The sequence below is a fragment of the Tyto alba genome, unplaced genomic scaffold, assembly GCF_018691265.1.
Source record: "Tyto alba isolate M040663 unplaced genomic scaffold, T.alba_DEE_v4.0 Super-Scaffold_26, whole genome shotgun sequence".
Lineage (NCBI taxonomy): Eukaryota > Metazoa > Chordata > Aves > Strigiformes > Tytonidae > Tyto > Tyto alba.
The window spans coordinates 12,890,801-12,903,088 of NW_024881300.1; the positions used below are offsets into that span (position 1 = coordinate 12,890,801).

General features: G+C 39.2%; 2 protein-coding genes across 5 annotated transcripts in view; one reads left to right on the top strand and one right to left on the bottom strand.

Annotated features, from left to right (window-relative positions):
• Window positions 1-47: 47 nt before the first annotated feature.
• On the top strand, window positions 48-2,008 carry SS18L2 (SS18 like 2). The gene is made up of 3 exons (XM_042797708.1): window positions 48-159; window positions 321-397; window positions 1,173-2,008. The coding sequence occupies exons 1-3, from the start codon at window positions 91-93 to the stop codon at window positions 1,258-1,260; spliced, it is 234 nt and encodes a 77-aa protein (XP_042653642.1). The 5' UTR covers window positions 48-90; the 3' UTR covers window positions 1,261-2,008.
• Window positions 2,009-2,420: 412 nt separating this feature from the next.
• GARRE1 (granule associated Rac and RHOG effector 1) overlaps window positions 2,421-12,288 on the bottom strand; it is a 60,303-nt gene continuing 50,435 nt past the window's right edge. For all 4 annotated transcript variants that reach the window (XM_042797706.1, XM_042797707.1, XM_032987153.2 and 1 more), the window contains 4 exons: window positions 9,023-9,188; window positions 8,042-8,176; window positions 5,668-5,746; window positions 2,421-5,066 (listed from right to left, as the gene is read on the bottom strand). In XM_042797706.1, the coding sequence (XP_042653640.1) occupies window positions 4,743-5,066; window positions 5,668-5,746; window positions 8,042-8,176; window positions 9,023-9,188 (704 nt within the window). In that variant the 3' untranslated portion in view covers window positions 2,421-4,742. The remainder of the gene's footprint in view (window positions 5,067-5,667; window positions 5,747-8,041; window positions 8,177-9,022; window positions 9,189-12,288) is intronic.

A 12,288-nucleotide genomic window follows, 5' to 3' on the forward strand; every position in this document is an offset into this window, starting at 1 on the left:
GCCGCTGGGAGGTAAGGGGAGCCTGGGAGGGGCGGGGCCACGGGCTCCCGTCAGCCCTTGCCGCGGGGCGGAGGCGGCGGCGGCGGCGCGATGTCGGTGGCGTTTGTGCCCGAGCGGCTGCGCGGGAAGGCGGAGGTGAACCAGGAGACGCTGCAGCGGGTGAGCGCGGGCCGGAGGGGCCGCCGCGGCGGCCGCGGGCGGCGGCACGGGCCCTCACGGCTCGGCTGAGGTAAAGCCGGCCCCGCCCCGCCCGGCGCGGCCTCGGAGGGGGGGCGGTAGCGGCGTGAGGCGGGCGGTGACGGCGCGCTCCTGTGCCCTAGTTGCTGGAGGAGAACGACCAGCTGATCCGGTGCATCGTGGAGTACCAGAGCAAGGGCCGGGCCACCGACTGCGTGCAGTAAGTGAGCCGCCGGGGGTGCCGGGCAGCGCCGGGCGGGCGCTGCCTCCTCCGAGCCAGTCCGGAACCCTGAGAGCCCCCAAACCCCCGCTCCCCTCCGGCTCTCCGGAGCTTCCCTGTCGTTAGGACGAAAAGGCTGTTGTGCTTCCTAAGGGGCTTCCCGAAAACTGGTTTCGCATATCCGTAAAGCAAAAATGCCACTGTATAGAATAAATCTGATGCCTGCTCCTTTTTGTCAGGGGTTTTAAGGTGAAAACCAACGCTGCTGGGCAGGCTTCTCTCTCTCCCCCACGGTGCGTAAAACACCGAGTGGTATTTACGGAAGAGCGAGGGTAGCCAGCCCGTGGCTCTGCAGCGGTTCAGCTCAGGAGCTTGCGAAGGGCCTGAGCGGCAGCCGGGGGGCAGCGGCTGCCGAGCCTGGGCGCGTCCCGGCCGCCTGTTCAGCCCAGCCCAACAGCGGAGCTTGGTCATCGGCCGCTCGGCTGCTTTCTTGCAGTTCTGCAGCTTTTCAGCGTTGATCACACGAAGATCTTAATGAGCATGTTTACTATTAAAGTTGGTTAGTAGCACGTACTTGATTACAGAGTGCGGTTCAGTGCAGCGTACTGGGCTTTAGAACAAAATATTCAGGTGTTTGCCCTGATTTGCTATGATTTTTTTTCAGTTTGCCATCTCTAATAGCAAATATTGCTCAGATTCCAAAAGGGACTACTGAAATGTAGGTAGTTTGCCAGAAAAGAACACATTTCCCAGAAACTGTTTCTTCCTCTCATAGGTACCAGCATATCCTGCATAGAAACCTCATTTATTTAGCTACAATTGCTGATGCGACGCCTCCCAGCACGCAGAAGACTGTAGACTAACTACGCACACCTGGGCACCAGCAGTGATGCTTTAAGAATCTCTATACATACTTTAGAGTCCCACTTTGAGAGCTGAGGTGTGGTCTTGACAGGCAGGTAAAGCATCATCCATACCTCTATGTTAAAAATATGAATGTAGCTTTTGGTGTAGTATTAGGCTTTTTCCCCATTACTGTAAGCAGAACTTAAGGGTGATGATTACCACGCTCCCTTTTCCTCTCTGAAAAGCTCCACATAGTATACTTCTGAAAAGAGCCTGGTTGCCAGGACAGCACTACCAGAGATGCCTTTGGAGGATTCCTGTGGTCTGATTGAAGCAGAGACTGTTTCATGACTACAGTTGTGTAATAATAGGGCAAGCATTTAGCTAGTTAACCTCTCTACCTCCATCATGACAAAGTCAGTCATACATTACCATATATACAAGAGTGTTTTGTATCTTGTGTCATAGGAATTGTGCTTAATAAACCGAAGATGGTATTTGTAAATTACAGTATATTCTGGATTAATGTAACATATTAAAGTATCAGTTCAGTGATTTAATTAAATTGTAATGTTAACTTTTCTAGGAAAGGTGTGACTCTTGGGTAACTTAGAGCAGTTAAGTACAAGGGAGAAATTGAGCCTTTGTTGCCATGAAGGAAGGCTGTATGTTTGCCCAAGTTGAGTCAAGATTTTTTCTTTCTGCTTGAAACGCCCTGTACTGCAGACTCTGTAAATGAGTAAATTCTTGCATAATCAAAACGGATTCATACGCTTCCTGAATATTTGTCAGCAGCTACAGTCAGCTGCCTGTGTCTTTTTACCCAGAAAGAACACAGCTTACTTGCACACCTCAGTGCATTTCAGCAGCAGGATTAATATAAACTACACTAATAACCTTAATAACAGTTCTGCTGGGGGGGAGAAGGGAGTGAGGTGGGGTGTGATTTGTTGCTCATTACCATCAAAATTATTTACTCGGTGATTGCTAAAAATGTAAGTAACTTGATTTTGGCAATGGGTATCTGCACTACTAGTTCAAAGACACAGCTATGACATTTCCTGTATCATGTTCTTCAGTGCAATCTACTTGAAAAAGTAGCATTCAAGATGCTTCAAATTGTACAGTGCATAAAGTTCATTTTTATATGATGAGTCAGTAAGTAGGCAGTTGACAATTTTTCAAACTGTTAAATAATCCCATGTTAATGAAATAAGATCTTTGTTTACAAACCGAAGTTACAGTTTAAGGTGCTGCTCATTTTCAGCAAGGTGCATATTTTAAACAGGTATGACCTATTAAATGTATATCTTTAATAAAGCAAATAGTTTACTTTTACAGAAGCTTTAAAATACAAAATGTACAGTTCCAGTTCTGAAGCATTAGCTATTCACAAGGAGCACTGCAATAAGGGTAAGTTAACTAAGCACCAAACCCTTGCACTTGGCAGTGTAAGTGAAGTTTAATGGCAAGACTCGTTTGCCAAGTGCAACAATTCTTAAAATTACCAGTGTTCAGAACAATCGGAAGCAAAGGACAGAGTAGCACCCTACGTGGTCAAAATGCAGACAAACTTTCTTTGTTTTCACAATTCACTTATGTAGGTCCAGAAACTTGCCAGCATTTGTAGTTATGAATAAACTGCAAAAACTATAGCAATAATTTTGGCACTTGTTAGAAAAAGTTCAAAATTAAGTGTTCTCATTAACTTCCATTTTGGTCTTCGTATGAATAACCAGTAAGTACAACCAAATTTAGGATTTAATATTAGATCTAAATGACACGATTTAGGAAACTCAAAACCATTCATCAAGTTAAATAACCACTAACATTTTCAGCAGAGGGTTTTCAAAACTATAGTAGTACAGACCATTAACAATTCACAGACAGAAGCCACACTGATTGTGCAAAGCACATTACTGTAAAAAGTCTATGTACAGCAAACAAATCTTTGTAAACATGGTAAGTATGAAGTTTCAGAAAACATGGTGACAATATCATAAATACAGGCAACATTGGCATCCTCAAACAGCACAAAAGGTAACAATCTGGGCCTGCAAATAGAGCCCGTCACCATACAAACAAAAAAGGTGGATGGGTTTGAAATACCCAAATGTTTAATAGTTTTAGTGTTGTGTATACGTTTTATTTATATATATAATGTATTTATTTTTTGGTATCTTTAGATATAGATGTACTTAGTTTGTAAAAACAAAAACAACAAATGTGCTTCATCTTCATTGAAAAATTATGTAGTTAGAACTAATAAACCATTTTGCTAGTAGTTAACATATTAGAATGATATGACTTAAGAAAAATACAAAAATAAGATTAATACTGTCAAAACTCTTATACCAGAAAATATTGTGGTTTTTAGACTCTTTCAAAGATGAAATATGAAAATTTAAATAAGCTCTAACTATATAAAGACTCTTCTGTAATCTCAATTAATATACAGTGGGATAGCTATACATATATTTACCATTGTTCTTCAATTTTTAAGCACCAGTCACTCTCCCGGATCCACTTTGGTTGGAAGATTATTCCTAATTCCACAGGTTCACTCAATGGCACACATTGACTGCAAATATTTACTTTATCCTTTTAAAAAAAATAATGTTCTTTTAACTAACTGCTACCCCACATTTCAGTTTAGTATCTTCTGAGCCAGCTCACAATTTTTAATCAACTGTAGCATCTGAAATAAGACTTTAAATATATGCAAGTAGTCTTTTAGGCTATACTTTCACACATTTAAGGAGCACTGTGTGGATAATGCCTTTGGCCAAATGAAGCAGTAAGAAATGATGTATTTATTTGAAAACCAGTGCCGTATTATCCACACAGATGCCATCTACTTTAAGCAGCTCAGATAACATTTGTGACACAAGGCTGAGTGGTTCTGCTGATCTTAAGAGTAAACTACCACAAAACTCCATTTTGCAACTGCTTCTGCAACAGTCTCACAATGAACTCACTTGTGTGGCACACAAAAAGCTGCTGTTGCACTTCATTTAAAAAAAGCTGCCCACGGGCCATTTACTGGAGAATACAAAGGCTTTACAGCTTGTCCATTATAAAATTAAACACAGTGTTGAGCAAAGGGACCACTATATATTTGCTTCAACATATTCAATGTGTTTCAATAAGATGTTTAACTATAAATCTATATGAAAAATAGCTATAAAATACAGTGTTTCTTATATGGTAGTCCTTCAGCAGTTCTTTTAAAAAAAAGGTTTTGAAAGTAAAGGCAATATACACATTTTTAAAAGCATTTCTACATCACAGTTTTGGGCTGTTTCATGTACATCAAACAAACATATTGGCCATATTTGCTCAACACTGTAAATCAGAATTCAAGAGTTTGTATGTCTCACCCAAACCCCCTCAGTTCCATATTTAATGAGAAAAACAGGATATAGCCAATATACAGTTGTGAAACAAAGTATGTAATTTATGTTTGGCCCTGTGCTGCATTTTCCAATATGAAAAGCAATTAGTACTGATGCAGGTAAGATGGTCTGCGTTCGTGCTTTACTGGAAAAGATTTAAAGCCCTTATTCATCTGTTTGTGCTGGGAAGCCTGCTGTTGTGATTGCTGCTGCTGCGCGTAGGCAAAGTTAGAGGAAATTCCTGCTGCTGGAGCACAGTCGTTGGCTGCTGCCCACATGGGCGGCTGGAGGATCTGCATCGTGTCACTCCACTGGCTGACGGGGCTGCTCATAGGGTACAAAGATGTACTCTGACTGGGTAGCGTGTTCGTGACAGAGGACGTATGCTGCCAGGGTGCCTTTGGAGGCCAGGTTTTGGTTTTGTTATCCTGAGAAAACAAAATTAGTTGGGTTGGCTTTGGGAGGGTGGGGTTTGCTCTTTTGTTTTAATACAAAAACACTTCTTTTTGGAGACAATACTTAACACACTGACTTAAGACATTTTCAAAAGATTAATTTATATTTGAAAGCAGAATTGATGCGCATATATATATATATATAGAGAGAGAGTGCACTCTCAGTTCTTAAAATACCTTCTCATTGAAAACCCTTTGTATTTGCTTCAGCACATTTGCTTGACACCTAGTAGCCCCACTCTAAGTCACAATTTCTAGTGAGACAGGCAATAAATCCAGTGACGCTTTAGTTTTCTCTGCACAGACAATTAAAATTGACTGTTGCTTCTTAGCTTAACTTGAAATCTTTGGTTTTGTGACAATTTCTGCTACAAGGGGAAAAGATAAGTGATTTCCAATTTTAAACTTGGTAACTTTGATAAAAGCATCTAGTCCTGTTTGAATGCAGATGGTTTGTATTTTAGCTGAGGTAAGCAATCTGGAGATGCAGATACTGTTCTAGTTGTTTTCCTAGTGTAAACCACCACAAAATGCAAACAGGAAAGATGACTAAGCAAAGCCATTTTCAGCTTACCTGATTACGGTCTTCTGCTGCAGAAAGGAGAGGTGGTGATGGTAGTGTACTAGGTTCCTGTTCACCACTACTGTGTTTCCTGTCCAAAACAATTAGTGACATTTACTACTTTTTCTTAGGATGAGTCACCCATCTTAATCTGCCACTGGCATATACCATTCTGCAGTTTCAGTCTGTCATACTTGACAGCCTAGAACACGCACTGATGTTTCGTCTTGTTTCATGTATTTTTGCTCAGTAAAAGCAGCAATGCAGAAAGTCATTACTGAATACTGTCGGATGCTTGGCAGTGCAGTAGTTCTTTGCAGCTTGCACACATTTTAGTAGAGGTGAAAGGAAGATGGACTAGTCTTTTGCCCACTTTGAAGAAATCTGCCAGAAATGGCCTTTTCTTCTGTTCTCTGCTCTTTTTTTTTTTTTTCCAAGTATCCTTTCCGAAATAACTTTACAGACAAGAAAAACAGTTGAGCAAGTGAAACATCTGCTGAAGCACAGTGACTCTACTGAGGAAAAATGTTATACATCGGTTTAAACTTGTGATATCAAATAGAGGTCCCTGACCTCTATTTATAAATAAATACGAAATAGTAGTCCTTGACCACATATGCATTATGAAAGGTTTTTTCTTGTTTGGTTTTGTGTGTGTGTGTTTTGGTGGGGTCTTTTTGGAGGGTGGTAGGGTGGGTTTAAATTAAAGCAGAATCTTCTTTCATCCTTCGTTTTATTAAAAAAAAAAAAAAAAAGAAAAAAGAAAAAAGAAAAAATCACCATCAGGCCTCCATAGGTAAGCAGTCCTCTGCAGGTCAGCTTTAGAATGCTCAACCTTTTTGCCTTCTCTTACTATATAGTTTTAGCTAGGTTATTTTGTCAGACCCTCACCCACAGAATGTTTTTCTTCCTAGAAGTAATATAGGGCAGTACTACTGTTACTTCAGCTTCAGTTTTTATTTGATGAAGCACACTTTTTGGAAATTCCCTTCTGCTCTGCTCTTCAGAGCATTACATAAAGCAAACTTTTGTTGTTCTTGCTCCATGAATCACACCATGATCAATCTCTGGATATCTGAGGTCTTGGCAGATTAATTCACCCATTATATGCTTATTGGGGTTCTCTTCGCTACTGCTTTTTTTAAAACCACAAATAATTACTACTTTTTCTGTGACTGCTTATTAGATAGCGCTCTCCCGTTAATTTCCATTTGGTGTTTACTTAAGCTCAATTCCTGTGCCCTCTACACAGTCTTGCTAAGTGTGAAGATTCAGAAAACAGCTCCTCTTTTGGTTGATTCCTTTCAACCTGCTTGCTTTAGTCTCATTATTTTCAACTCCAGTATACATCCTTTCCAGCAATGCATATAAAAATAGCTATCCAGGTAAAATATGCAGGAAATTGGCAATATACCCACTTTTTCCCACCACCAAAAAGCAGACGGACAGTCTTGTATCTAGATGTACCAACTCTGAATTATTCTGTGATCTAAACAAGAACAGAATATTTGGCCATAGAACTAACATTTTTATTTTTAGAGAGGGCTGTGAAAAATAGTTTTAGAGAATGATCCCAGATTGGAATTGGGTTGGTATTCATGCTTCATCTTGTGCCTTTTATTAGTAACTACCCTCTACTATGGAATCGGTGAGGTTCCAAAGATAGCCACCTTCCAGCCCCTTAGAAAAGCAGAAAGCAATTCTCGTAATTCATACTACTACTTTTAAGTGGATTGTTCATAGCTGGAAATCCTGGGTTTGTTTTTAAGTTACTAAGCTTATTTGTGAATGCGATTAAGATTCCTCTTCATATTGTCAGAAAGGAAGGACTAAATAGGCATGTATTTATGACTACTACAATGGTAGTGGTAGGCAAGGTGAGACAAAAGTCTACTCAACATTATCAGCAGTACTTCTTGAGTGCCAAAGTTGCACTAGAAGCCAGGAAACAGGAACTTGGTGACATCAAAATGCACGTTAGGGGCATAACAAAGCTGCTGTGAATTACACAGTTTAGAAAACCAATTCAAAGATGATGTCTAACGCCTCAGTAGTTTACAAAGAAATGTATCCAAAATAGATTATCTTGGAAGAGGGAAAGCATCAGATCTTTTCTAGACATACTGAAAACCAGCTAACAACTGGCTATTTGCATAGATGCTAGTTTGTATAAGGAGACAGCTACTAATGGAACTCTGTTTGGGAATCCCTAGCATTAAAGTCAGATACACTATACAGTGATCCATATTGTCAGTGTAGCACACAAACTGACATTTGTGTAACTTCATCTAATTAGCAGGAATTCTCTTTGTGTGGCTACTCAAATGAAATTATCAAAAAAAAAGAATCTTACGAAGCAGTATGTATTTCTGTTCATTTTGCTCACCTTCTCTGCTTTACAGCAGCAACAAGGTCTGGCCCTGAGAACATGGAGAACAAACTGTCTCCATTAGCTGAGGAGGTCTCATCACTTGAGCTGGCAGAGTCTCCTTGAGTACCAGACCAGCTACTTGTCACATCACTGCAAGACAAAAAGTTGTATTAGTCCTTGTATTTATAGTGCCTGGTCCAGACTATAGGCCCTACTTAGTTAGGCTGAATCATTGCCACATGTGATACCTCAAAGCACAAAGAAAATTCAATACTTCATAAAACGTATCACTAATACATCAACTACTTTGTCTGTTACCATCACTTTATATTTTACTCAAATAATTATATAAATCAAAAGTGTCTCTCTTGGTGAGGAAGGAGAAACAAGTGATGCTCGTTTTTGGAATCTCTAAGCACTTGACTTTTTCATTGCAAAACTGAGCTAGAACACATACTTGTCCTACTAGTATTAAGTTAGCCTGAGTCTCACAGCTATTACATTATGGACAAAGGGGCAGAGGATCTTCGAACACTTCTGTTGTAATCAATAGTTATGACTTGGAAGAGACTAAGAACTGTTAACGTACTTGCTGTCAGGTACCTGTCTTATAGTAGCAACAGTAATTGGCTAAAATCTGCAAAGCTCAATTCAGTCAGGTACTGCAACTTTGATAGCATCACTTTTCATCAAAACTAGGTCTTAAAGGTTTTCAGACTACTGAAAGAAAACCATTCTGAATGAATCTGTGCTATAAATTCATTACTACTTCTGTTTGTGTCAAAGTCGGTATACATTCCACTCTAAAGAAGACAAACGTCATTGCTTCAGGATCAGCAAAGCAGGAAGGGCTCCAACTTCTCACTCTTGACATAACTAAGTGCAGATTTCACAGATGCAGCAGCAAAAAACACCCAGTGTTCCCACATTCTGCCAAGTTTGAGTGTAAAATAGACTCATACACAATAAAAACATGCAGCCTGTCCAAGCTCTTACCCTTCTGTGAAATACTCAGGAAAGGGCCAGGTTTTATGAGGATCATCAGGAAGAGGCCAGTTGCTACGTGTGTTGCTCGGACGACGGACATGCTGTGCTTGCCGTTTTTGTTGCATAGCCTGGTTGACCCCAGCAACATAGCGGGCAAATTCTGGATCAGAGCCAACTGAATAAAAGAAACCAAGAAGTCAGTTGCTGACATTCAGCTATTTCTACTGCAATTATCCCCCTCATTTAATCCTTTAGGCTTGACCAGACCAAAACAGAAAGTAATTCCCTCGCTGATAATAAATGCCAGACAGCAGTTGGTACCTCTCTCTTCATGGAGCAGTGAAGAACAGTGAGTAGGAAATGTTTTAAAGTAGATATGTGCTATCAATACATGGTGGATAATAACTCTCACATACACCGGCCTTGCTTTCCATCAGGGAAATAGTATTTGTCACTACATTCACGTATATACACTGAGAAGTCCAACATCCCATCAGCAGACACTGACAGAATTGAAGCCTGTACATTTATCCAAGCTCAGGAAAAAAAAAGAACATACCAATTATTGTAGTTGATTCCAGATTGCAACATCATTTCCTACTATGCTGTGATCCTGCTTACTTCGAGAAATCAGAATCTCATATTGATCATATTAGAACATACAGCCCAGAAATTGCCTATTTCCTACAAAGGCTAGACAATTTTGAAACCGTTCTGATCCTGACCTGCAAAATATTTCAGAGGAAGATTGATATTTACAGAAAAAAAGCACTAATTCTTTAAAATAAAAATCCTTCCATAATTCTTCAAGTGCTTTAAGTGTCCCAAACATCTGGTAAGTGTTAAGCATGATCTTCAGCTGACACAGCAAAAAACTTAATCCAAAAGTGCTTGAAACACTCAATTGATCAGAGCAAATAATTCATGTATTACAAGTCAGTGTAATTGAGTTTCCACAGCTTCTATTTCTTTTTGCCTTCCCCCACCCTCCTCTTAACAATCTGACTGGATTTACGGAAAATGTCTAGACTACATGCATAGCAACTGCAGCAGGAAGTACAGAGCTTCAACTTGCCTGTCTCAGTTTTAAATTAAGAGTGAAGACTGAAGAACAGCCAACAAGTATGCACAGCTCAGAAAGCAGAAATCAGACTTGATGGCTTCGCTACATTCAATTCAGCATTCAGAAGAAAAGTTTCCTCATTTTCATTTGACACGTTCAGAAAAGAGCTCCACAACGTTTTGTTGCATGCAAGTTAAAACAACAATGAAGAAAATAACTTTATTTCTACACATTCTTTATTATATAAGCAAGGGACAGAGCTATCTGGCAGCAGTACATAAACAAAATTCCCACTAATACTTGTTCTCTGTGAGAAATATCTTTCTGTCAATTTAAGATGAGGCTGGAAGCTAGACTGATCCTCAGATCTAAGGACAGATTCTAGATAGATTCTGAAGGGCGCTGAGTTTTGTTTTGGTTTGGTTTTTTTCCCTGTGGATAGCATCACGTGATAAATTACTGTTATATTCAAAATAGTAACTTGTGTTAATTTTTACCGCAATAAAAACATATCAGGTAAACAGCTTTTTGTTAGGTATGTTTTTGACTTAATTCTTTCACATCTGTGAAAGTAATTCAAAAGACCCGGAGGTATCATCATTCCTTCTACTAGCTCTTACTGCAACATTCTGTCATCAAGTTATTACAGATGATAAAAGTACTGCAAAATACCTTTTTTTTTGTAGCTAGTTAACATCAATGTGTTTGACATGAAAAACCATCGATTTTATAATTCTCAATTAGCATATTTGCATCTGAAGAGACATGATTTTCAAGCTCTAAAAATATCGAAAAAATAATGCCATTTGTTTCAAATGACAAAGGTACGAAGTCCTAAGAAAGTCTGGAAATTAAAGTGTGTTTCATAAAGCTTTCTGTATTACACTAACTAGAGCTTAAATTGACAATTCCTGTATCACAGCTCAACCTGGGAAGTTATATGAAGAAAAGTTAACTTTCCAATGGAAAAATCTATTTAATTGGAAGGTTTTTTTTTGGTTGGTTTTATTTTTTTAAACCCCAGATCTGTGGAAAATACTGTTAACTTATCACTTCAACTTTAGAAACATGTATCTTCATCCACAGAGCACCGTTTATCAACCTGAATAAGTCACCTTTTCAGAGTACTGTTTTAAAAGTCCTTGATGTTCATCATATCAAATGGAACAAAACAAGTAGCTTTATGTAGATCGAAAGGAAAATACTACAGAAATACAATGGATTCAAAATGCTAAAAATGCCACTCCTTTGTAAACATGCATTTTTTCCCCTCCACATACATGTATGTGTTTGGTGCTTGGTGAAAATATTTCTACCTTTCCTTAAAGGTTGTGATAATCCTTAAGTATATACCATAAGTACGTTTAAACTAGATGATGCTAATTCAGACTTACGATTGTTAAGAAGCTTTTGTTAACATAACTATGATGCCTATTTTTGCCTTATAAACTCCACTAATTTATCAACTAAGTTGACAAAATAACTATAAAAATTATGAGTCAAATGAGCTGGTTTCTGAGATGCCTACACAGTCCTAACACACACACACAGGCAAATGAGCATGAGAAACCAATTCATAGTTTGATAAAAGGTTTTCCTGTTACTTCTAGTGCTGCCTCCCTCCAGGCAGTTTTCATAAATGCATAGTACAAAGTTTCTGTAGCTATGTACCAGACCAACAGAAGTTATATTTACAAGATAATAGATTTGTAAATTCTTCTTAGTACTATTATCAGAAGACTTCATCACTCTCAGACTCTAGAGTCAATTTCATAGTCTTTAGCTATTTGCTTATGGCTATAAAATTGTATCTCATTTCATCTTTGACAAAAATCCCTCTACATTTACAATTTATTGGCGATTCAAACACATCTGGCAAACCACACGGCACTTGCCCTTTAGTCTCTAATCCTTCAGCATCCAAGCTTTTCACCACAGTAACAGCCACAGAACACAAACCGGTATGACTCCCATGGAATCACACAGTAACGAAAGGGAAATGCAGGGATAAGGGAAAGCTGCAATCCACCTGTATCTCCAGACTGCAAGACTAGTAAAGAGCAGGAAGGATCATTCTGGGGAGAGATAGCATAAATTCAAGAGTTTGGTTTTAAACAATTTTATAAGTTAACAATAGGAGGAACATCATCTCTAAGTACCTCTTTCAGTACTTTGATGTAGTCCATATAGGAAAGGTCAGAACTACTACAGC